Genomic DNA, 25,711 nt, shown 5'->3' on the forward strand with positions numbered 1-25,711 from the left:
CTCTTATTATGTTGAGTTGGTTTCCTTCTAGTTTGTTGAATGCTTTTTTATCATAAAAGGATATTGAATTTTGTTGAATGCTTTTTTGCATCATTTGAGATGATTGTGTGGTTTTTTTCCCCTTATTAATGTGTGGTGTACTGCGTTGACTTTTCATATGTTAAATCATCCTTGCATTCCAGAGATAAATTCCACTTGGTCAAAAGGATTAAAATGTTAATCCTTTTAATATACTCCTGAATTGAATTTACTAGTATTTTTTTTTAGGATTCTTGCATCTATGTTCATAAGAGAGATTGGTCTGTAGTTTTTCTCTTTTTAATTTTGTTAAGCACATTATAAACATACTTTTTAATTTTTTTATTTTAATTAAGTTGTACTCGACATACAGTATTGTTTCAGTTGTACAATGCAGTTTTGTTTTCATGTAGCACCTTTGTCTGGCTTTAATTTCAGGACATTGCTGACCTCTCGTTATTTTTTTTTTTTTCTTTTTTTTTTTTTGTGGTACGTGGGCCTCTCACTGTTGTGGCCTCTCCCGTTGCGGAGCGCAGGCTCAGCGGTCATGGCTCACGGGCCTAGCCGCTCCGCGGCATGCGGGATCTTCCCAGACCGGGGCACGAACCAGTGTGCCCTGCATCGGCAGGCGGACTCTCAACCACTGTGCCACCAGGGAAGCCCGTCGTTACTTTTTTTTAATATGCAGAAAATATAAAACTAAACTTTCATGTTTCAAACAAACTAGGAATTCAGGCCAATTAGGTATTAATGAAATTAGATATGTAATAAATTACAAACAGATACTGTTGTATCATTAATCTTAGTTACAATTAAGTTTGGGCACATATAGCAGAAAACCCCAAAACAATAGAGGCTTGTATGAAACAGAAGTATATTTCTCTCCATCATTAAAAAATAGTCCAGTGGGACTTAAATAGCACACTACTGAATAATCCATGGCTCAAAGAACTGGCTCACTAGAAATAAGGAAATTTTTTTTACTTTATGATAATAAAAGCAAAACATCACAATTTGTGGGATTTAACAAAAGTAGTCTTGGAGGAAGACTTAATTGCTTTAGAGGACTAGATTAGAAAATAGGGTGTAAAATCATTGATCACTGCTTCCACCTTAAGAAGCTAGAAATAGAAAAGTTAATTAAATACAAAATATGCATAAAAGCAGAAATCAATGAAATGGAAATGAGAGAACAGAAAAATCAAAGCTACAAGTTGGGTCTTCAAAAATTTAATAATATTGGTAAACCCTAGTAAACTTGAGAGAAAAAAGGAGAAAAACTGGGAAATGTAGTCTGCCCAAGTAAATCTCAAGACTCTGTTAAGGTCAAAGGAGAGAATGGATTCAGGAATAGACACCGTTCTCAGACAGAACCTCCTTTACCTAGTCCTGTTATATTTGGCTGTATATAAGAGAGAATCTCACAACAGGGGCTTTAAAAAGATCAAAGTTTATTTCTGTTTCTTACTTAAAAATAGTCATGGGACTTTTTTTTTTTATTTTAAAGATGGTATTAGGAGTATGCTGTACTAGGGCATTTTTGTATTTGACTACTGAGTTCTTAGGGAGTGTGGTATTGTGCTTTCCTTCAATATTTTATCTTACAAGAAACTATATATGTCATATTAACATTCTTCCTCAGAGACAATGGACCCCAGATAGCCTATGTACGGGACTTCAAGGCAAAGGTTCAGTATTTCCGGTTCTGGTGTCAGGTTAGTATTGGGACTGTATTTCTGTACTCCTTTTATTATGTTGCTTACACAGTCAGTGATTGTGAAAATAATTAACCTGTAGAAAAAGAGGTAAAATGGAAGCATTGGAATTTTTCTCCTATTTTTAGGTCAAAGAAATAGATTTATCCCTTAGATAATTTATGGCTTCTCTTGTCCGGAAGAATAAATTTGAAACCATTTGAATAAGGAAACATTGCTACTCATTCCAGTACTCATTATTTTCAGATTGAAGAAATCTTAAAACAAATGAGTTAAAACATTTCTGATATGTAAATTATAACCAGCTCCTTTCATATCTAGCATTTGATATAAATGACGTTGATAGATCCGTACATATGTATCACTTTGATAGATACATTAGTACATATATATGGTTATATTCAGAGTATGTTTAACAGATGTGATCAATTATTTCTGATGTATTATAAATGTTTACTGAATTAATGATTTCTTTATGAGGTCTAAATAAAATTAATGTACTAGTCAAAGTGTTACTATGATGAACATTTTTAAACTTCAAACTCTTGTACTGGGCCTGTGCAAGCAAAAAGAATTTGAATTAGCTTTTAGAAAATTTAAGTAAAGATTTGTTTGACTCATTAAGTAATCACTGTGCATACGACATCTTGCTTTCTTCTGTTTCTTATGTATCAGATGATCTATAATTAGCATGAATACTCACAAATGCATGGTTAACATTATTAAATAAAAGTTCATATTCATAGTCTGCTTGTTACTGTAAGCAAAAAAGTAAGTAAAATTTTACCCTTTTGGTTTTTTGATAGGCCATTTTAATGGTGAGAGTTGACTTAAGACATTCTTATATTTCAGCAACTGGCCATGCCACAGCACATAAAGATTACAGTGACAAGAAAAACATTGTTTGAGGATTCCTTTCAGCAGGTACTGTTTCATCCACTTAATGGTTTTTCCCCTGGCTTCCAGCCCAAAACCTTTTGGTGCTAGCAGTTCAAACACTTTGGAACTTTTTGAGATGGAGTCCTTGAATTTTTTAAGTCTAATCTCATTGCCAGCTACCTTAGTACTTAAAATTGCGGAAAATGCAGATAGCTTTGTGTGTGTGTTTTGTGTATGTGTATGTTCTGTGCTTTTGAAGTGTCAGAGTAACTTAGTATTTGTTTCAGGTTTCCATTTCTAAGCTCAGTGTTTGATGTGAAATAGATATTTAAGTAAAAAAATAGGCTTTTGGTAGACAAAAGTCTGGAAGTACTGTATGAACATACTGGATACAGATAGAAAAAGAGAGGAGAAGACTTTGTTTTTAAACTTCTGTATTGCTTGCATTTTTATAATAAGCATATTTACTCCTATAATTTAAAGAATTTTTTATGTAGTAAAAAATGTAATTGGTCATTGATGACAATATCTAAAAATAATGTTTTCAGGAGTAGTCAACAAATGTTTTAGCTGTCCTCAGAACCTGAGTTAATTTACTACTTACCTTTATTTTACAACTTTGTTTACCAACCAACTACAGCTAAGTATTAAGTGATTTTGATATATTAAAATGACCAGTGGAAAAAAATGTCTTAATATGCAAACATCCAGTTCGTCCTTGTTTTATGGCCACATGTGGTTGTGATTCTTTATTATCAAACCCTTATGATAATTTTGGTAGCTACAGCTTTGAGAAGTGCTAAACCGAATGTAAAGGAAAAAGAGATTGTCTGAGATAGTTGACAATAGCTGTCTACTTAATTTCAGAAACAATTATATATATTCTTTACTAATGGAACCTCAGTTATTAACATTGAAGGGAAATGCCAGTTGGCATCCTGCTAAGTAGGAGCAGATATTTTTTTAGGAGCAGAGCTTGACTAAGGCCACTTAGAGAATTATGAATCTTTCTCTTGATCTGATGTAAGCAAGGCTCCAAGGCCATTCTCTACCCCGTGATTACCTATTCCTTATTTTCATGTTCGTAACCAGTATGCAGTCACTGAGTAGTCAGTCTCTGGTGGGCCAGTTTCTTGGAACATAACTTGCCAATAGCAGTGCTGAAAAGATGTGAACATGAGTAAATGTCCCTTTAGCTATTGATACCTAGAGACTTTCGCAGAATGACAGACCAGATGATGCTAAAACAGTTTTTAAAACTCGTCACCCTAAACTCTACATCCATCCAATAAATGTGAAATAAAAAGAGAAAATTTTGATCGCTTTGGAAGAGTGACGTATAGCAAAATTAGCATCAGATTTTCTTCATAGCATTTGGATAAAGTTGTTTGGGGTAGTAAGTGTTTTTCTTGACACAGCACAACTGCTTATGGGGGAAATTGCAGGAGAAACATTTCTTTTTTTCCTTCATACTGGCATTTGTTAAAAGGTATTATTTCAAGGTATTTTTTTCTGGGGGGACAGCAAGCGAGATCAGGGACAGCCCTACGGTTTGGGGAGCAGCCACAGGGACAAGGAATAGCCAGAAGGAACAAGAAATGAACAGAAAGGATAATTTTAACTTATAACATTTCTCATTTGCATTGCTATATTTCTAGCCTGTAGTGTTGTGGAATACTTGTCATAAGCATTGAATTTTTTGTTACATCTGGCATTTTCTTGTTTGAGTGGGATATGAATTCATGAAAGTATGGGAACTGAGAGAGCCCTAGCATAAGCAGGTCACTTACTGAGCCTCTCTGGATATTTAAATGTGATTGTTCATTCTTATCCTTTCATGAAATAGAATCATTGTACGGACTTTATTCTCTCCAGGCCCTGTCATTTTTTTTCCTAAGAGTAATTAATGTTTGTAATCTTCTACAGGCCCAATTTTGGGCAAGTAATTAAATACTTTTAAAAAACAAGAACCCAAATGACCTCTTCATTGTAGCTCAATAATGGTACTGTCCTTCAAATATGAAGATGATCTTATTAACCACTGTAGTAGAATACAAAATTTGAGTAGTTTTTCCAGGTTTCCAGGTTTTTTCAAATTAACTATATTTTCTCTGCAGCCTCTGTTTTTCATTTCCAAGTTAGCCAATTAGTTATTATGTGTACCTTTTGGCTATAAAACAAACCCAAACCTACCCAAACCAAAAAGGACCTAAGCTCTGCTCATGGTCACAGTTACTCTGCTCTAAGCAAATGAGAGAAAGAAGGAACTTTGTCAGTAGTAGGATCATTTAAAAGAAAATTATATATGTATAAAGTATACAGAAATATAGATATGTATAATTTATAAAACATTATGAAACTTTAATGTATTTTCTATATGTGTGGTGTTGACCAAACCACAGACAGCATTCTATGTCATGGGGAATTTAAGTTACTTGTAATGCAGGAGATTTCTAACCTGGAAGTAAGTGGTATAAGGTGTTTCTACTTTTACTGATTCTTTTACTTCTTCTTCTTTTTTCTTTTTTTTTTTTTTTTTGGTAGATAATGAGCTTCAGTCCCCAAGATCTGCGAAGACGTTTGTGGGTGATTTTTCCAGGAGAAGAAGGTTTAGATTATGGAGGTGTAGCAAGGTAGTGATAATATGAATACTCAGAACTTAGTTCCTTTCCTCCAAAGGTATCATTACACTTTGCTTGCAAGTATTATTTTCTCAATTTTCTGTTTCAGGAAAATGAAATGTAGCAAATTTTTGTACCTTTATTAATGTTGCAATTATAAAATTTCAAGAAACATTAATTCAGCACTTTCTAAGGTACTGCTAGTTGATTTCACCCACATCACTCCTTTAATCCTCAGGATAACTCTGTGAGAGAATTTTGCAGGTAATAATGAGGTTTAGGGACTCACCAAAGACATATAACTAAGTTATAGAGCCTGGATGCAAGCTTTACATCATCAAACCAGAAGCCAGTGCTCAGTCCACCACCTCATATCTGTTCCACAGAACATACAAGGCCCTATAGTGTTCAGGTCACTTTCTCCATCACAGATTCCTGATAGAGATAATAGTCATTCAGTTCCCAACTGAGATTAATATATGTTTTGAAAATATAGAAAGCTGTATAAAATAGGAGTTGAAATTATAAATTCTCCTTTCTTAATATTGGAGCTTCTAATCAAACCCCTAGAAGATAGACCCAAGCAGGAAATTGCTTTGCTTATTCCATAACAGTATATCATAGCAGGTTAAAAATTTGCATAGTGGTGGCAGTATGGAAAGCCAAGGACTTTGTAGTCAAGACTGGATTTGAATCCTTTTTCTGCACTCAATAGTATAGCTTGGGGCAAATATCTTCATCTGTAAAATAAGAATGATCATATCTACTTCTCTGGGATTATTGTGAAGAGTAGAAATACTGTTTATTAATATCCTAGTTCAGACCCTGTGGCTTTGTGGGGTCACTAACTGGTGGCTACATTTGAGGGATTTTTACTTAGGTTTTGTTTCAAAGCTCACATTTCAAATGTATGAAGTAATCACAGGTAAATAACAAATATGAATAGAAACATTTAATTTTGTATTAGGTAAAGATAATTCAGGGGGGCAATCATTCCTTCTTAACTAGAAAATTAACTAGCAGTATTAAAGTATAAGCAGGATTACTACCAGAGGCCATAAATCAACAAGAAAGGAAATCTCAGGCACGAGCTGATACCACATATATTGCCCCAGATTCACTCTGCCTACTGTTCTTCCAGACCTTCACCCATGTTATGTAGTTAATAACTATAATCTTACGTTAGTGTTGGTTGGTATTTTCACAGCATTTGAATTAGAGCTTCTCAGTATTTTCCTAATGAATGAGTAGCTTGAATTAAGTGCTTTATTGCCTCTGTGAAATTGGAAGGTTTTTCGTATTTATCTAAGATTTAGAGAGCAGTGGAACTTAATGAGCATCACTGAGGGGCTTTGTAATGGATGGAATAATGTTAGACTTGTTTCAGCTGTTCTAACCACATGGGTCAGCAGTGAATTTTAAACTTGCCTATGTATAGTATTTCACTGATTCTAAGACTAAATTTTTCATATTTTAACATCTCTGAAACTGAGATGTGTATTACAATTGGAAAAAATTTGTTAGTGGTTCATCAAATAATGTTGTCTTTAAAGTCAGTGATGTCTTAGATTCTTTGAAATATGCAGTGTGTAAATATCTCTGTACAATAGATGGCAGTTTGTACAGAAGCAGTGACTAGAGAAATATCACCATCAGGGGAGTATAGATTCCTGAGAACTTTATAACACTGCTCTTTGATTTATTGGTATGGTTACTTACAAGATTTTTCATCCTAAATTTTCTTTTGATTTCAGAGAATGGTTCTTTCTTTTGTCACATGAGGTGTTGAACCCAATGTATTGCCTGTTTGAATATGCAGGGAAGGATAATTACTGCTTGCAGATAAACCCCGCTTCTTACATCAATCCAGATCACCTGAAATATTTTCGTTTTATTGGCAGGTTTATTGCTATGGTAAGTGCAAGTGGAGAACTGTGTTTACTTTGCTAATTTAGCAATACTAAAGCATTGTTTCTTTAACTTTCTCATTTGAAATTTTCTCATCATTAAGATATGTCTAAGATTGGGCTTGTTATATCTGCCCTTTCCCCAGAAATATTCCATAATAGATCATATGACAGGGGAGTTTGTTTTGTTTGTTAGATGAGTTCTTCATTCAAAAAACAAAAACATTCTGAAATACAATGAGATATATAAAATCTTTTATATCTTATAAAATATAAAATTATCTTTAATGGTATTGTTTTCTTCTTGCATAGGCTCTGTTCCATGGGAAATTCATAGACACAGGTTTTTCTTTGCCATTCTATAAGCGTATCTTGAACAAACCAGTTGGTCTCAAGGATTTAGAATCTATTGATCCAGAATTTTACAATTCTCTCATCTGGGTTAAGTAAGTTTGTTTCATTTTAATTTATCATTGTTGTGTTGGTAATGTATTCAGACTGTAAGCGTGTAATTGGTTTACTGAATTTAAACGGTTTACATTAAACCTGTCTCATTATTCAATATGATAAATTTTATAGAAATATCTTAGGCAAGGCAAAAATGTGATTTTAGAGCATAATGTTCCAGTTTTGTTGTTAATTCCGATGTTACAGTTTAACAATAGTTATTTAAGAACATAGTCCTTTAGTTAAAAAAAAAAACTCTTACATGACTGAATCAGTGTAACAGTGTTAACTTTCATTTGGGCAGAGAAAACAATATTGAGGAATGTGGTTTGGAAATGTATTTTTCCGTCGATAAAGAAATTTTAGGTGAAATCAAGAGTCATGATTTGAAACCCAATGGTGGCAATATTCTTGTAACAGAAGAAAATAAAGAGGAATATATCAGGTAAGAGAGAATGCTCCTTTTGACATAGTTTTTAGCCTTTCTGTTGGACTGTATAGTATGTTGATAATTGCTTGTTGCAATTATTGCTTGTTGCAATTGCTTGTTTCTTCTATTTCCCAATTTCTTTTGTTCCTCCTTTCCTGTCCTCTTTTGTATTAATAATTTCTAGTTTTCTTTTTATATATCTTTGGTTTTTTCTTAGCTGTATACCTCTTTAAAGTTTAGTGACTGCTCTAATGAATATATGCATCCTTAACTTATCACCTTTAATTAATATTATGCTAATACATTAATATATGTAACATAATTTATAATTAATATACTACTTGTACATTATAAGAGGCTCATAATAGTATAATTCTGTTTATCTCATTTCAGCCATTTGTGCTATTGTTATTTTATTTCTTATGTTTATAACCCCATAATACTATATTCTTGCTTTAAGCAATCAATAGATTTTAAAAGAAATTAGGGAATAATAGTCTTTTATATTTACTCACGTTACTATTTCTGGTTCTCTTCATTTCTTTCTGCAGATCCATTTTTTCCATCTGGGATCATTTCTCAGCCTTAAAAACTTCCTTCACCATTTCTGTTAGTGTGTGCCTGCTGGCAATAAATTCTCTCAGCTTTTATCCAAAAACATCTGTATGTCATCTTCAGTTTTGAAGGATATGTTCACTAGATTTAGAATTCTAGGTTTATAGGGGTTTTTTTTTCTCTTTTTTTTTTAAACACTTTCTTTCAATAATGTCATTCCGTTATTGTCTTCTATTTTTGATGATGTGAGCCACTATTTCTGTTGTTTTCTGGATGAAATGTATGTTTTTCTCTGTGGCTTTTAAAAGGTTTTCTAAAGGTTTTTTAGCATTTTGCCTCGTATATATGCGCTTTTATGTTCTCCTGATTGATGCCATTTCAGCAGTTATGGAAAATTTTTGTGCTTTTTCTCTGTAGATGTTCCTTTTGCTTCATTCCCTCTTTCATACTTCAGAGACTTCGGATACATGTATATTTAACCTTTGATATCATCCCAGATGCTGTTTATATTTTTTTCATTTTCTCTGTGCTTCAGTTTGGGCCATTTTGATTGATCTGCGTTTGAATTCACTGCTTTTAAGTTCATCCAATTAAATTTTCATTTCAGATATTCAGATATTCTTTCATTTCCATTTGCTTCTTTCAAGAGTTTCTGTGTTGAGAATCTTTATCTCTTCATATATTTTGTCCATCTTGTCCTGTAAATTATTTAATACATTTTTAATAGCTTTTAGAAAGTATTTACTAACTTCAGCATTGGGCTATCAGTTGGCCTTATTCTATGGATTTTTTTTCTCTTATGGGTCACATTTTCCTGCTTCTTTGCCTAGGTAGTCATTTTTTATTGTGGATGATACATGGTAGAGACTCTGAGTTCTTTTTTTTCCCCCCTTTGAAAAATATTGAGTTTTGTTTTGACAGGCAGTTAAATTAAGGACAGATCACATTGATTGTGTGGAAGCTTGCTAGAGCTAGTCTACTTCCATTTTGCTTTTAATCCTAAAACATAATGTTTATTCCTAGAACATGGTTCATAGTCCTTACAATGGAAAGCCCAAGGTGTTTTACCATTACCTTGTGAGAATTAAGCTTAAATTCTGTCTCTACAGCCCTAGGTGGCTGCTGAAATTTCTGGTTGGATCTTTGGCTTTCCATTTGTTCATTGCACAGGGTTCCTTGGAGTTTCATCGTCCTAGACATGTGTATTTAGGAGTGAGCTAAGGAGTTGAAGTGTGTTTCTGTGCAGATTTGGGAGCTCCTTTTCTTTGTCTTCTTTCTTCTAGGGGTTTTTCTGTAGCTGCTTTGGCAGCTTTAAGCTCCCAACCTCATGTCTCCTCAGCCCAATAATACTGTTGCTTTTAGTTTGAGTTTCATTTCCCTGTGCTCTTTGTAAACTGGGAAGTGCCCTCAAAGGAAAAGCCTGGTAAATGCGGCTCTGCTCCAGTGTGCCAGCTTCCTTCAAGAATCTTGTCCCCACCAGTTTCTGCCTGCCTTTGGTTTCTCTCTGATGCCTTCAGACATTTGTTTTCTGTAATTTGCCCAGTGTTTATCATTATAATCACCCGGAAGATTAGTCCAATACAACCTACACTGCCATTTTCCAAAATTTCAGAGTTTTAATAAACTTTAGGACTTTGGTTGTCTGAAATTGTCATGAAGTAATCAAATGCCTAAAATACATGTTTGTTTGCTTGTTAAAATTGTTAAAAATATTCTGTAATAAAACAAAGTTTGTATTTGATGTGATTTTAACTTTGTTAATATGTATCTATGTAGATGAAGATTAGAAGAAAATCTAATCTGATTCAATCAATATGTCCAAAAATTTGAGTCAGTCAGTAGAATTTGAGCACTGAATATTTGATATAAAGGAATTATTGCTCACTTTTTTGGTGTGATGATAGAATTGTAGTTATGTTTTTAAAAAACATAAAAAAATAAAGACGCAGACGTAGAGAATGGACTTGAGGACACAGTGGGGGAAGGGGAAGCTGGGACGAAGTGAGAGAGTAGCAGTGACATATATACACTGCCAAACTTAAAATGGATGGCTAGTGGGAAGCTGCTGCATAGCACAGGGAGATCAGCTAGATGCTCTGTGATGACCTAGAGGGGTGGGATACTGAGGGTGGAGGGTGGGAGGGAGGCTTAAAAGGTAGGGAATATGGGGATATATGCATACATATAGCTGATTCACTTAGTTGTACAGCAGAAACTAACACAACATTGTAAAGCAATTATACTCCAATAAAGATGTAAAAAAAAAAAGAAAAAGACTTTAAGCTGCTTCAAGAAAGGAATAGCTTATACTCCTGAATCTCCCCCAGCATTGAGCATAGCATTGCGCATATTTGAGGTTAAGACCTTAGTTAATGATGAACTAACCTTGAGTTACAGAGATTTTGCATAATAAATTATGCAAATTAAAATAAAATTAAACGAGACCTCATCTTATAGAAATATATACTGAAATGTTTGTTTAAAATGAAATTATATGCTATCTAGGGTGGATAGGGGCATAATGAAATAAGATTGGTATTGAAGCTGAGAGGTCTGTACATAGGGTTCATTTATTTTACTTATATATATATTTGACACTTTTCATAATAAAGTTTTTAAAAATTATTTTTACACTCAGAATTTAAAGGTAAAATCTAAACTTCCTCATAGTTTTTTTTTATATTTATTTACCAGAATGGTAGCTGAATGGAGGTTGTCTCGTGGTGTTGAAGAACAGACACAAGCTTTCTTTGAGGGCTTTAATGAAATTCTTCCCCAGCAGTATTTGCAGTACTTTGATGCAAAGGAATTAGAGGTAATGAGTTGTTCTTTCCTCTGCAGCATGCTGGTAAATAATGCCTTCAGGTGCCTGTTTTCAACTCACTTTACCATCTTTCCAATGGCAAAAGTATTTTTCATTCTGGCAGTATGTTTCTGAAGCATCCCCAGAGGTTAAAAGAAGTCCATAATTTATCCAAATATATAAAGTGTTACCAAAAAAAGAAAAGTATTAGAACCTCTATCCAGTGAGTGACTTATATACCTGAATATGTGTATATATGACACCAATCATGGAAACTCAGCTTTTACAAATAATATAGATAAAATTCTTGATACACAGTTTATAAGCCAAAGCCTCCTGATTAAATTTTTGAAAGTTGTTTAATACTAGTCTTAACTATGTCTAGCATTTTTATGTAGGTTGTACAGTTACCTAAAGAAACCATTTGTCTTTTTCATCCCTAAAGGTTCTTTTATGTGGAATGCAAGAGATTGATTTGAATGACTGGCAAAGACATGCCATCTACCGTCATTACACTAGGACAAGCAAACAAATCATGTGGTTTTGGCAGGTTTGTCTCAGTTTCTTTCTTTTGGAATACCGTAATTTTTGTAGAAATTGCTTACCACATATGGAAATGAGTCACAGAAAAAGTGTACCAGTATGTTAAGGATCCTCATTCCATTCTATGCATTACAATAAATGAATACCGATTATAACAGCATTCTTTCACTATTGCCAGGTAAGCAACACACACCTTGCACCGTTGCCCAGAGTATAAGACAACCCCAGATAATAATATTCCCCTGCATTTGATCTAAATGCTTTTGGAATTTTGTAGAACTATCTGAAGTATGGTTTTCATCATTCATAGCTCATTAAGAATTATTTAATGTTTAGAAGGTGTAACTTAAGGGAGAGCCTTGGTTTGGAATCATAATGGTGTCTCTTCACAAAATTTCTGCTATAAGCACATGAAAAGTTGCTCAGCATCACTAATCATTAGAGAAGTGCAAATCAAAACCACAGTGAGACATATACCCATTAAAAGGTGGCTATTATAAAAAAAAAAAAAGAAATAATCATCCTTGGTACGGATGTGGAGAAATTGGAACTCTCTTGCGTTGCTGCTGGCAATATAAAATGGTACACCACTGTGGAAAACAGTTTGGTGGTTCCTCAAAACGTTAAACATAGAATTAATATGGTCTAGCAATTCTACTCCTAGGTATACCCAAAAGAATTGAAAGCAGGGACTCAAACAGAAACTTGTATAACTATGTTCATATCAGCATTATTCACATTAGCCAAAAGGTGGAAGCAATCTAAAATGTCTATCAAGAGATGATTGGATAAACCAAATGTGGTGTGTGTGTGTATATATATATATATACAGTGGAATATTGTCCAACCTTAAGAAGAAAGGGAATTCTGACATAGGATACAACATGGATGAACCTTAAGGATATTATACTAAGTGATATCAGCCAGGCACAAAAGGACAAATATTGTATGATTCCACTTATATGAGGTATCTAGAATAAGCAAATTTGTAGAGACAGAAAGTAGAATAAAGGCTACCAGGGACTGGGGAGAAGGGAGGCAGAAGCAAGGAGATAAGTTTAATGAAATGAGTTTTTGTTTGATATAATAAAAAAGTTCTGTAAATAGTGGTGATGGTTACACAACAGTGTGAATGTACTTAATGCCATTGAATTGTACACTTAAAATGGTAAATTTTTATGTTAATGTATATTTAACCACAGTAAAAAATTTTTTTAATGCCTTCTAATTATGTAAAGAAATTTATGTAAAGAAATTAATAAGAAGCTGAGGTGACTGGGCTTCTGTAACAAATACAATTAGTACAGTAGGATAAAAATTCTTTCCAAAAATTCATTTGGCTGAGACAAAATTCTTGTGCTACAGGCTAGAAAGAATTCTCTAGACACTTAATGTTTTGAGTCAGAATTGTAGGAGTTAAAAGCCACATAATTCTGGCAACACATAGCTACACCAAAACATAAAGAACACTGAGAGAAGAACATTACTGGGATATATCTTGGTCAGAATTTGTGAGCTTGATTTCGTTTGTTCATAAAACCAAAAAGTCTGTTCTGACTCAATCTCTTTGTCCTTCGTAACCACATGAATTTCTATAGGACAGGCAGATCTAGAGGGAAAAGGAAGGGTGCCCTAGAAGAGCTGATCTTGAGACTGCATGAGTAAGGAGCTCTTGGGCCCAGGGCACTCTTCTTTTTCTGTTTCCCTATAAGGATGTGGTACTAGGATTGGTATAGGGGAAGGTTGGTAGGGCTTTTGACAAACATGGAGAAGCTCTACCATCCACAGTGGTGGATTCAGTCATTTTCCAGTGCATCTGACACTGGGAGTTTGGTTAAGATTTGAAATGATTTTTTTCTTTCTTGTTTAGTATTCTGAACGTCACATATGACCTATGTATCTCTTTAAATGTGCTTTTAACAGTTTGTTAAAGAAATCGATAATGAGAAGAGAATGAGACTTTTGCAGTTTGTTACTGGAACCTGCCGATTGCCAGTTGGCGGATTTGCTGACCTCATGGGTATGTCAACAGGATCACTTTTCCTATACAGAAAATTGTTTATCACACTGCTGTTATATTAATGTGTATACAGTGTATCAAATAACAAAGACAAGTATATTTTCTTAACTAGACACAGTTAACCTGGATTTGTATCAGCTTTTAAATCACTTTGTAATCCTTACCTCTAGAAGTTTTTAACTCTTAGGCTAGACCCCACATTTTAATGGTCTTTTAATGGTAGGATAATGGTCTTCTATATATGTAGATGTTTCCTCATTCAGTCATATGGCAAACATTTCAGTGTCTCCTATGAGAGACACTACTATTGTTTGTATTATATTTTAATGACTTGTTTACCACTCTTCCCTGTTATACCTGGAGCTCCTTGAGATATAGATCCATATCTTCATCTTTTTATTTCTAGTGCCTAGTACAGTGCCTGTCACATAATAGTCACTGATTAAATTGTATGTTATTTTGAAATGAATGACCTTAAGAATATTTATTTTGTGACTAAATAAGTAAATTCAAGTCTTTCTTTAACACCAACACTATGCAAGTACCATAAGAGGATAGAAGTTGTGATCCCTAAGTCTGTTTCAGCTGGAGAAGAGAGAGTCAGAATTAAAGAATTAAAGAGGCAGTTCTGGATATAGTGTGTGGAACCAGTTCAAGACTTTAAAAGCCAGACCAAAAGAATTTGGACATTACTTAGGGTTTTGGAAGCTATGGGAACTTGTTGAAGACAGGTGAACTTGCTGAAGCTGCCTTTTAGGAAGATTTGATAGTAAGGTATAGCATGCAGATGAAAGCTGGAAATAGGAAGAATGATTAGAGCAATGATAAGAACCTGATCTTAGGAGATAAAATAGGGATGGAAAAGAAGAGAGAAATGCTAGAGAAGTTCCAAAGGTAGAAATAGGACTTGATTAGAAAACGAAATATAAAGGAAGAATGTTTACCATGTTATGAAACATGGAGAAGTTGTGAAGTGTAAAGAATCTGCTGAGTTTAAGGTGACTGTCAGGCAGCCAAGTAGAAAATCTCAGTGAGGGGACAGTTTTACAGGTGTTGTTAAAGCACGAGTTTAGAGGTAACAGTAGAGAGAGAAAGTAGACTCATAAGAGCAATGAAGCAGTGACATTTGAAGCTGTGAGAATGGATGGGCTTATGCAGAAATAGAATACAGAGAAGAGTAGAGAGCTGATGCTTAGAAACATTTAGGGGTGAGACATAACTAGCCTAGAGACAGACTTAAAGGAGAGGCCAGAGAATAAATATTTTAGTCTCTCCGAAGCAATATAGAAGGGAAGTTTTTATCTAGTGCTACAGAGAAAGAAGTCTCAAAAAGGATAATTTGTAAGTCCTTTGAGAATGCTCTGTAGTTTGAAAAAGAAACCATGTTGGCGGTTGGAGAGGTAAGGAATAGTGACCAAAATGAAGAAAAAACTGGTACAAGCTTCTCAGTATAAACTGGAAGTCTGATTATTAAAAAAACAAGAACTAGGTCTTCTCTTGGGAATAATATTTGGGGTTGGATGGAGCAGTCTAAAGCAACACAAAAGGATACCTGTGGAAGACAGACAGTGAGATTGTGGTTCATCAAATTTTAGAGGACATTGGTTTAACCTTTCATCCACCCAATGTAGGAAAAGAAAATTGTAAGAGTGATGTATATAACAATTTAATCTGGTGGTTCTTGACCTTATCAGATCTAATATCCCATTTTTTTTAACATATTTATAATATCCTCACGGAATGAAGTTGGTAGATGTGAAATAACGTATCTACAATCTCCAAAAAATACAGATACATAACACTAACTGTAATATAAAGAAGAAAGTTTTAAAAAATTATTTATAAAGAAATAATATTTATTTCAATACATGTATGTTTGGGAAAAACTCTATTAGAAGACACAAAATGTTGTTCCTATTTAGAAGAAAAGATTTGGGCTTAAGAGGTCAGAAGCCCTTCTGTATAAGAATCACTGGAATATGAAAGAACAGATAGAAAAGGTAAGAAATAATAAATAGACAAATAAATATAAGAAAAAGAGGGAAATAATCTAAGTGAATTAAGGATAATATACCTGCTAGAATAAATTATAGCTGATCAAAGTAGAGAAAAATGAGGTAGATCTTATTTTAAAGTGTAGTGTCTAATCACGAAATTCCAGTATAGGCCAAGGCTCTGATATGTACAAAAGCCTCAGAGACCTTTTTAAAGTTGAAATAGGCTGAAAAATAGGAAAAAAGGTGCAAGAGTCTATTTGGAAGTTGTTTCGTTTAGGGACAGTGTCAGAGTAAGATTGAAAACAACAGGCAACCTGAAATTAACTTCATTATATAATGTTTACAACATGATGTCTTACAATTCCATAAAACTTTAGAAAGCATCCAGGGTAATAGTATTGATAATATGACATATTTGTAAAATAGCCTTTATCAATGAAATTCACTAAAATCCTTCATTTCATATTTCTCTGCTATTTTATTTAAAAAATTTTTATTTTTGTCTGCGTTGGGTCTTCCTTGCTGTGTGCAGGCTTTCTGTAGTTGCAGTGAGCAGGGGCTACTCTTCGTTGAGGTGCATGGGCTTCTCATTGCAGTGGCTTCTCTTGTGGAGCACAGGCCCTAGATCTAGGCACATGGGCTTCAGTAGTTGTGGCACGTGGGCCAAGTAGTTGTACTTTGCGGGCTCTAGAGCCCAGGCTCAGTAGTTGTGGTGCAGGGCTTAGTTGCTCCACGGCATGTGGTATCTTCCCGGACCAGGGCTCGAATCCATCTCCCCTGCATTGGCAGGCGGATTCTTAACCACTGCACCACCAGGAAAGTCCCTCTCTGCTATGTTAATATTTGATTCTAAGTCTATTAAAAGCAATCCAGACTCTACTGTTACATACTAATTAGCACTATTAAACGAAACTTTCCATCTGTGTGGTTAGAAATGCTGTAATATATTGAGAGAATGTGCCAGTACATAAACCATTTAATAATTTCATGCTTAATTATTTAATCATTTTAACTATCCTTTTTCATAATGACCATATCCTATGTTACTGGGCTTTTCGCATAACTACTTGTGAAAACACTTCAATGTGATTAGATACAAAAGTACTACCACTTTATATTTGTACTGGGTTTAGTCAGGTGGAACATGAGAAAGTTCTTTGGGTATGACTATCTTACATATGGCAGAACAATAAGTGTGCCTGGCCCCTTCTTATTTAAAAGTCCAGTAGTATACCAGTCCTTATGACCACCAGTAAATGCTTTTTAGGGAGCAGTAGTGACCTTTTTAGAAAACCAGTGCTTAAAGATAACCATTAACAGCTGACTCCAACACAAGGTAAATGAGAGGCAAGAATGGGGTGTTAGGTGTGTAAGGGTCTGCCCTATAGGACCTATAAGCACAAGCATTGTTAATATTGAATTCACTAGGTTGTTTACATTTTCTAAAGTTTTAACAATTTTCTGTTTAAATCAAGTTTTGTAAGACAGTGAGCTGTAGTTTCCCCATTGTGTTTAAAACTAAAATTAAGCTTTTTATGTGTTCTCTTATGTGAGGTATTGTTAATTATAGCATTCTGTTTTTCTGGCTAAGGAATACTAGATAAAAGTGCATTTTCTCCTCTTGGGCATACATTAACAATGTGGTTCTCAAACTCTAGCTCTCAATCAGAATTGCCTGGAAGCTTGTTAAAACACTGTTGCTGAGCCTCACCCCCAGAGTTTTTAATTCAATTCAGTAGGCTTGGGTTAGGGCCTATGGATTTGTGATTCTTAACAAGTTCCCTGGTGATGCTGATGCAGCTGGATTGGTGATAACAATTTGAGAACCATTGCACTATCAAACTGTTGATGATTTCACTTTTAGGGAGCAATGGGCCACAGAAATTCTGCATTGAAAAAGTTGGGAAAGAAAATTGGTTGCCTAGAAGTCATACCTGGTAAGTAAAATCAGAAAGATTCAGTTATGTGTATAACTGAATCACTTTGCTGTACACCTCAAACTAACACAACATTGTTAATCAGCTATACTTCAAAATAAAAGAAAAATTAAAAAGAAAAAAGAGTGTAGAAAATAGCTTTTTCCCATTTATCCTGTATATACTAAAACGTGTTAGAAATGAAATACTTTCCCCATGGTATTGAATTATTTTTAATAGCTTTAGTGAGACATAATTTATGTAACAAAAAACTTACCCATTTTAATTCAGTGATATTTAGTAGATTTTCAGAAAAGTAACCATCACTATAATCTAGTTTTAGAGTATTTCCTTCATCCCAAAACAATCCCTGTTGCCATGAACAGTCAATCCCTCCCCCCACCCCGAATTTTTTTTTTTTGAAATGTGATATTTAGAAAACTTAACTTTTCTCTGTAGGCAGAGGAAGAAATCAAGTCTAGATAGCTGTAGGGAGAGCTACTCTAACATGGTGACAGAAATACTATTTTCTTATTATAAATGTAGTTTAACCACATTTCCAAAAATGTACAAAACTAAAAACAAACCCTAATCTTAAATACAATATATTGGAATTCAACGTAATGTCAACAATAGTTGAACTTTATTTTGTGGGACATTTCAGTGGTCATATATATACCTTGCTGGATATTTGTTTATTTTCCCTATCTACCCTTTTTATTTGTTTTATTGTTTGCTCCTTTGTATTTTCATACATGTGGCTTTTTAAAAATAACAGCTTGGCATGTTTGTTGAAAATCAATTGACTGTAAATACATGGGTTTATTTCTGGATTCTCAATTCTATTCCATTGATCTATATGTCTGTCCTTAATGGCAGTAACATTGCCTTGATTACTGCAGCTTTTCAGTGAGTTTTGAAGTTAAGTATGCATTCTCCAACTTTTTCAAGATTGTTTCTGCTCTTCTGGGTTCTTTGGATTTCCATATGAATTATAAGATCAGCTTGTCCATTTCTGCAAAGAGGTCAGCTGGGATTTTGATGTGAATTGCTTTGATCATTTTGGGGGAGTAAGGTCATCTTAACAGTATTAAGTCTTCTGATCCATGAATATCAGGTGTCTTTCCATTTGTTTAGGTGTTTAACTTATTTCAACAATGTTTCATGGTTTTCATTACACAAGCCCTGCATTTCTTCTGATAAATTTATTCCTAAGTATTTATTCTTTTTGAAGCTACTATAAATGGAATTGTTCTCTTAATTTCATTTCAGATTATTCATTGCTAGTATATCGAAATACAATTGATTTTTTTACATTCATCTTGTACACATATATTTTGATTTGATCTTTTCTCTCTTTTTTTAAACTTGGAACAGATTGTGCCATTACATTATTGTGAATAGCTTATCTCAGTCACACATGAAAACCAGCCTCATTACTTTTTCAAGTTCCATGTTTCCATTTGTTCATTTCCATAACCGTAAATTTATTTTCCCTTTGTGGATAGCATTATTTCTTCTGTTGCCAAACATCTACCTGCACCTTATCCTAAAAATATAGCAGAGGACCAAGGCTTTAGGGCAGATTCACTACCTGTTACCTTGTGAAGGTGTTCTTAATATGGCCCAAAATTAGAAGATGCCTTTAAAAACTCACAGCTAAGAATAGGACAGAGAAATTCAGTCAGACCAACATATTAGATATTAGAGCCGAAAACTTTTTTATTCTTAATGGGATATACTTAAAATCTTTTGATAAGAGACCTATGACTCACAAAGCCTGAAGTATTTACTGTCTAGCCCTTTACAGCAAAAGTTTGCTGACCACATATAGATTAGGGTGGATGGGAAAGCTTGAGAGGAGTAACATTTTACTGAGTACCTGCTGAGCGCCAGTACTGTGCTATATATATGCTTGTTTATTCTTCACTCTATCCCGAGAGATAAATATTGTTGTTCCCATTTTACCAAAGAAAAAACCGAGACTCAGAAAAGTAAAAAACACGTGCTCAGGGGCCCAGTGACAGAGCTGGGATTTGAACCTAATTTTGCCTGGCTTTAAAACCATTGTTACACTGCCCATATGATTCTTAGTATATTTCCTTTTCTCAAGCTAACAATTCTTACTTTTAGTTTTAACCGCCTGGACCTGCCACCCTACAAGAGCTATGAGCAACTGAAGGAAAAGCTGTTATTTGCTATTGAAGAAACAGAAGGATTTGGACAAGAGTGACTTCTGAGAGCTTGCACCGCCAAAGGACAAGAACTTATTTGCAATGTTTGTCCTTTTCCTTCTTTGCCTATTGCACATCTTGTAAAATTGGACTGTGACTGTTTAGAGAGTTACCTTGAGTGTAAGTAAATTAATGTTATCGTTGAGACTTATCTCCCAGTGATTCTGGATTTCTTCTCAATGTTCCAGAACTCAGATCTGCAAATGACTAGTCAAAACCGTACTTAACATGGAATTAACATAAAAATGAAATCTGCCTTGTCTTATTCCACTAGATTGTTTCCTTAACAAAAATTTTGTATATGTGTATCAGAAGTCTCATTTGGGAGTAGGGTTTTTTCTTTTAGAGATTCTGAAAATATGCAGGGAAGTCCCTTGGTAACTAAAATATGTAAGATCTTCCTGTTAAGCCTCATGGTAAGAGGTATTTGTTTAAAATAGCCCAGCTTCTGGGGATGTGAGCAAACTTCTGGCTTGTGCTCTCCCTCTTATTTCAGCCTGGCCTGACTGTTGTTTTTCCTTTCCGGAGCATGAAATCCATGCATCATTTTGATGTTATCTCTAGAAAGGAGAGATGTGAGACTCTTGTATCTCTCTACAAAGTAGTTTTGTTAATTTGAATTCAGAGAGAAGTTGGTCCCAGCCTGCAAATGACTGCATAACTCTCTTCATTTGGAAGTTCGTTGTAATTGCCTTGCAAATACTAAACTTCACAAACAATATTAACACTGTGCTTCCTTCACTGTCTGTATAAAAGTTAACCTAGAATTGGAATTAATTTAGCTGAATTATTTGAAGGCCATCAACAATTTTTATATGTTCCTGTATATTAATTGCATCTTTATAATTTTATCATAATCCAGCAACTTCAGTTACGTTTAATTATTGCTAAGGAGTTCAAGTTATAACTAGAGTGCTTTCTAATCCAAGTAGAGGTCAATGAAACATCCTGTAAAATTACATTTTCATTAGGGAGGGAGAGCTGTGGTACTGGCTAAAAAGAAGGGAGTAATACATTTATTCACAGTACATTTCTAGTAACCACAGAAATGTATTCTGTATGTGAATTAAAACTTTTTAAGTTGATAATTTCTCTGACACCTGTTAGAGTAGTTATTTCCATTCTTTCCCTTGTCCTGATCTGGATATTCTGTTCACCTCTAAAAATTTTAACAGGTTTTCCCCATGACTGTTAGATTGCTCTGTTAGTAACTGATTAATGAATGCACTTTGACCTTCTCTGTGGGAACTTTTTTAACTTAGCCTGCTTAGACTCTGTCAGGATGACAGCTGTCAGAGGTTTGACTTTATGGACAGTGGGAGGAAGCCGAAGCCAGCTGAGTGCCTATCATAGCTGAACCCTGAGGACAGCCTCATAACTCATGAGATAGGGACTTTGGCAGGTTTCAGTACCATAGCATGAACAAATAGCATTGAGCCAAAAATCAGCAGAGAATAGCAAACCCCTCTCGTATATGGAAAGAAAATGGGGGTTTTTGTCCGTAACTACTCTTCCTTTTACATCTTGGAAAAACAACAAAAACACTTTGCAACTTGTGTATCTGTACTCTAAAACACTGCCATCATAAAGCATACTTAAGTGAGTGAAAGGGTTGCCTCATCCAGAAATTGTTAGTGTAAAGGGAGAGATGGGGCTCCCCCCAATCCTATCTTTATTTTTATTTTATTCTACTTACTCTAGGAAATGTAGTACAGTCTCTAAGCCCTAGTTGTTTTCAAAGTAGTGACTCTGCCTTTTTGTTGGTAGGGGGCAAAAAACTCTTGCTTTGTCTTACAGAGCGAATGTCTGCCAACTACCCATTCGTTACATAAGTCTGAATTTTGGTAATATATGGCTATGGAGATTAAGCCTTCTATAAAGACTTCCTATTGAGGTGAATGCTCACATTGAAATGTAGTTACCTACAATATTTACTAGAGATTTATGAGATTAAATTAAGAGATAATGTAAGAAAGTAGACTTTTTTTGTTCTACATAATGCTTGATGATTCATTTAGGGACCTAGAAATATTGTTCAAAAATGTATAAATATCATCCAAAAGGCTTTCTGCCCTATATTTTTAAAATACAGAATAGTTATATTTGAAGTAGTCCTGGCCCTAGTTCTATAGGGCTTGGCTATTTAATATTTTTATGGAAGAAACGTTTAGTTCTGGAAAAGGTAAATGCTTGTATATATTTTTGCAGCCTGGGATCTCCCTTACTCCATTTCTTCCTTTAATTTAAATGGCCACATGTATATGTCTTTCCCTGCTGTGTTAGGAAAATGGGGGCTGGATATCCCAAGAATCAGAGGTTATATAAAAATACTGCAAATAGACAGCAGACATAAATATCTACCAAATACTATCTTAAATTTTGGTCCAAATTGATCATTTGGAAATAGATTTATTGTAAGTGTTTAATTAGAGCGATTTCTTAAATCTGAACTAAATTGCTTTTAGAGTCCATTTTTCTTTGTAAGCATTGTAAATGCTAATAAATACTGTTAATTTTTTTACTGCATGTTATGTTGAAATAAAAACAAAGTAAAATGAGCAATTGCCTTATTCTTCTGCTCTTTTGGGAGGCTGGGGAATGCAGCATTTCACATAATCTGGGTCTGGAGGGAAGGACCTCACTTGTTTCATCAAATAGAGTGATTTAAAACTGGTCCAGCAGCTCATAATAATGAATTACTGCTCTGTCTTTTATGATCTTATATCAGAGTGCAGAAGAATGTAATTTCATAAGACTTACAATAATTCTATTTAAAATTCAGGTACTAGTTTTTCATCAGGAGATTGACATACCAATGTCAATTCATCTGAAATTTTAGTGAAACATGACTCACCTGCCCAAAGAGGTCTCATCCTAAATGAACTATTTCAGTCAAACTCTCTCTGCTACTTTTTATTTACCTGGTTAATAATCTGAAATGTTATTAGGGATGACTCATGGAATTAGATTTCTCTATTTTTATATCCCTCCTTGTTTTGGATGTAACTCCATCCTTTTAAACTCCTTTAGGTTAACTACTTCTATTTAATATTATTGGCATCTCCAGCCCCCCTCATTTTTTTGTTTTTCTTTTAGAGTTATTTACAAAATTATTTGTATATATGCTATGCTTTCATTAACCAAAAATGGAATGGCAGCACTGGATTGTATATTACTGTATTGGAGTTCCTTTGTTTTCATGAACTGTAATTTCAAACACTCAGGTAACTTTACAAATACCACAAGGAGTGAAGTGCTCTTATAAAGGTCCTGCAGGGGGCTGCCTCACTTGCATTTCCCTAAAAGTTGTAAGACTGTTTACAATTAAACTTTTTGGTCCTTCATTTGCACACTTTTCTTTTAGTCTTGAGTAAAGTTTTCCCCACTTGCAGGGAAGCCTTCTATGTGAACAGGTCATATAGATTTCTGCCCCTCTGCTTTTGTAAGTGAGCAGGTTACAGCCTGTCTTGTACTGTGGAGTAGATAGAAAAAAAACTAGAAAGTCTCAGGTGAGACTGTATTTAGTGCCTATGTTGAAGAGAATCAAGATGAAGACATCTCCTTTTCTGGGACAACCAAAGGTTTCCCTAAGACAGGATCCCAGCCATAGGTGCTCAATAGAAAATTACCAGCTGGCTACCAAGACTTTTTCTTATTAGGAAACCAAGTGATCATGCTCTTATTTAAAATGGATCCAGGGGAAAGATGCTAAGGGAAGTGGGTTTTTTTTTTAATATCCTGATCTAACAGTGACTGGAGAACAGGTTCCTTCCAGATCCTGCAAAGTAGGCCCTATCCTATTTATTCTGTCCTATATAAGCAGCTAGAAAGCTCTAATTTTCAGCGTGGCTAAAAAAAAGAGGGGAAGACATGTTCCCCCCAGTATGAGGAAATCTTTCATGGGAAAATAAGTAGTTACTTTTACTGACCATTTGGCTGTCCAGCAAACCCTATAAAACATCAAACTGGGACTCAGCTATGGCTGACTGGCTGCTACTTTCTGGACTTTTAGGAAGAGTGTCTCACATTGTGTAACTCCAGAACAGAAACTGCTGTCAATCGCAGCTCATTGGTCAATTCCCATATGTCTGTAGGGCTCCTTTGTGGTCAGGACATTTAGGGGAAGGATCCACGGGAATCTTCCAGGTCTTCAGTGGAGACCTAGGAAGGACAGTATTGGTCTCTTATGAACAGGTTCCCATTGAGCAGAGATGCTGTGGGCAGGAGGGTTTCCTCAAAGAAATTCACAGGGAAGGACCTTGAGAATTTTCAGTCATACCTGCAGATCGCTGAAAATAGCCATGCTGTTATTTTCCTCATTTCTAATTCAGACCTCTTCTATTTATCTTCTGTATCCTAGTGACCAATATCACACCTATATTTACTTAGTCCAGGACAACTGTCAACATTTATTACTATGTCCCAGACAATTAGATATGCTACATGCACTGTCAGTCTTCCTGGTCACTTTCAGAGAGGAATGATTATCTCTATTTTATAGAATAGAAAATAGGCTCAACGTAATTGAGTAACTTGAAGTGTCCACAGCTATTAAGTGGCAAGAGTGCAAATTGGAATCCAGGACTGTCTGATTCCAAAGACTGCGTGCTTAAACGTTTTGCTGTACTGCTACTCACAACCAGTTCAGCTGTTCCATAACCAGTTCAGCTGTCCCATCTAATTGCTCTCCAAATCCTATCGAATCCATTTCCAAAACTTCTTTTGAATCACTTCTTTCGGAGCTGCCCGCATTACCACAGCCCACATCCATCATCCCTACCATGGTTGACTGTAGCAATTTCTTGTCATTGCCTCCATTCTCTCCATTCCATCTGTGCTGACTCAGAATGATTTGTGGAAGAGTTGTCTCATGGTTCTCCCCCTCTTAAAATATTACAGTGGTTCCTCCATTGCCACAGAATAAACTCCAAAACTCATAAGCCTGTCACTCAAGGCCCTGACTACTTCCAACTCCTCAATTCTTATTCTGGCTCCAGTCACATGAACTTTTTGCTTTTGTGATTGTGATCTTGTTCAATTCATTCACCCCCTCTCAGTCTGTCACCCCCTCTCAGTCTGTTTCTCCATATGTAAGATAGTGGTGATGATCATCCTGTGCTTATGTCCCAGGATATTTTGAGGTCCAGTCACTGCAGCCCTTCTTCCCCTTGCTAAACGCTTTTATAATGTTTCCAGATTCAATAATCATTTCTTTGTATCCAATCCTTTTTTTTTTAACTTTACTTTGAAATAATTTTAGACTTACAGAGCTGTTGCAAAAAAAATAGTATAGTACAGAGAACTCCTGCACACACTTCACCCAGCTTTCCCCAATGTTAACATCCCATATAACTTGGTACAATTATAAAAACTTGACATCGGTAAAATGACACTAAACTACAACCTTTATACAGGTATCACCAGTTTTCCCACCAGTGTTGTTTTTCTCAGTCTCTTCCAATCTGTGACAGTTCCTCATTCAGACCTTGACATTTTTTGAAGAGTGTTGATCTGGCACCTTGTAGAATGTCCTAAGTTTGGTTAATGTTTTCTTAAGGTTAAGGCCATGGATTTCTTTTTGTGAGAAACACCATAGAGGTGGTGTGCCCTTGGTGCATGATATCAG

General features: G+C 34.9%; 1 protein-coding gene across 3 annotated transcripts in view; it reads left to right on the top strand.

The window, feature by feature from the left end:
- ITCH (itchy E3 ubiquitin protein ligase) overlaps positions 1-22,643 on the top strand; it is a 118,535-nt gene extending 95,892 nt beyond the window's left edge. For all 3 annotated transcript variants that reach the window (XM_067707870.1, XM_067707869.1, XM_067707871.1), the window contains 11 exons: positions 1,661-1,733; positions 2,586-2,657; positions 5,157-5,245; positions 6,988-7,147; positions 7,453-7,586; positions 7,892-8,032; positions 11,267-11,387; positions 11,821-11,925; positions 13,842-13,938; positions 17,800-17,872; positions 19,985-22,643. In XM_067707870.1, the coding sequence (XP_067563971.1) occupies positions 1,661-1,733; positions 2,586-2,657; positions 5,157-5,245; positions 6,988-7,147; positions 7,453-7,586; positions 7,892-8,032; positions 11,267-11,387; positions 11,821-11,925; positions 13,842-13,938; positions 17,800-17,872; positions 19,985-20,084 (1,165 nt within the window). In that variant the 3' untranslated portion in view covers positions 20,085-22,643. The remainder of the gene's footprint in view (positions 1-1,660; positions 1,734-2,585; positions 2,658-5,156; positions 5,246-6,987; positions 7,148-7,452; positions 7,587-7,891; positions 8,033-11,266; positions 11,388-11,820; positions 11,926-13,841; positions 13,939-17,799; positions 17,873-19,984) is intronic.
- The last annotated feature ends 3,068 nt before the right edge of the window (positions 22,644-25,711 follow it).

This window comes from Pseudorca crassidens, chromosome 15, assembly GCF_039906515.1.
Source record: "Pseudorca crassidens isolate mPseCra1 chromosome 15, mPseCra1.hap1, whole genome shotgun sequence".
NCBI lineage: Eukaryota > Metazoa > Chordata > Mammalia > Artiodactyla > Delphinidae > Pseudorca > Pseudorca crassidens.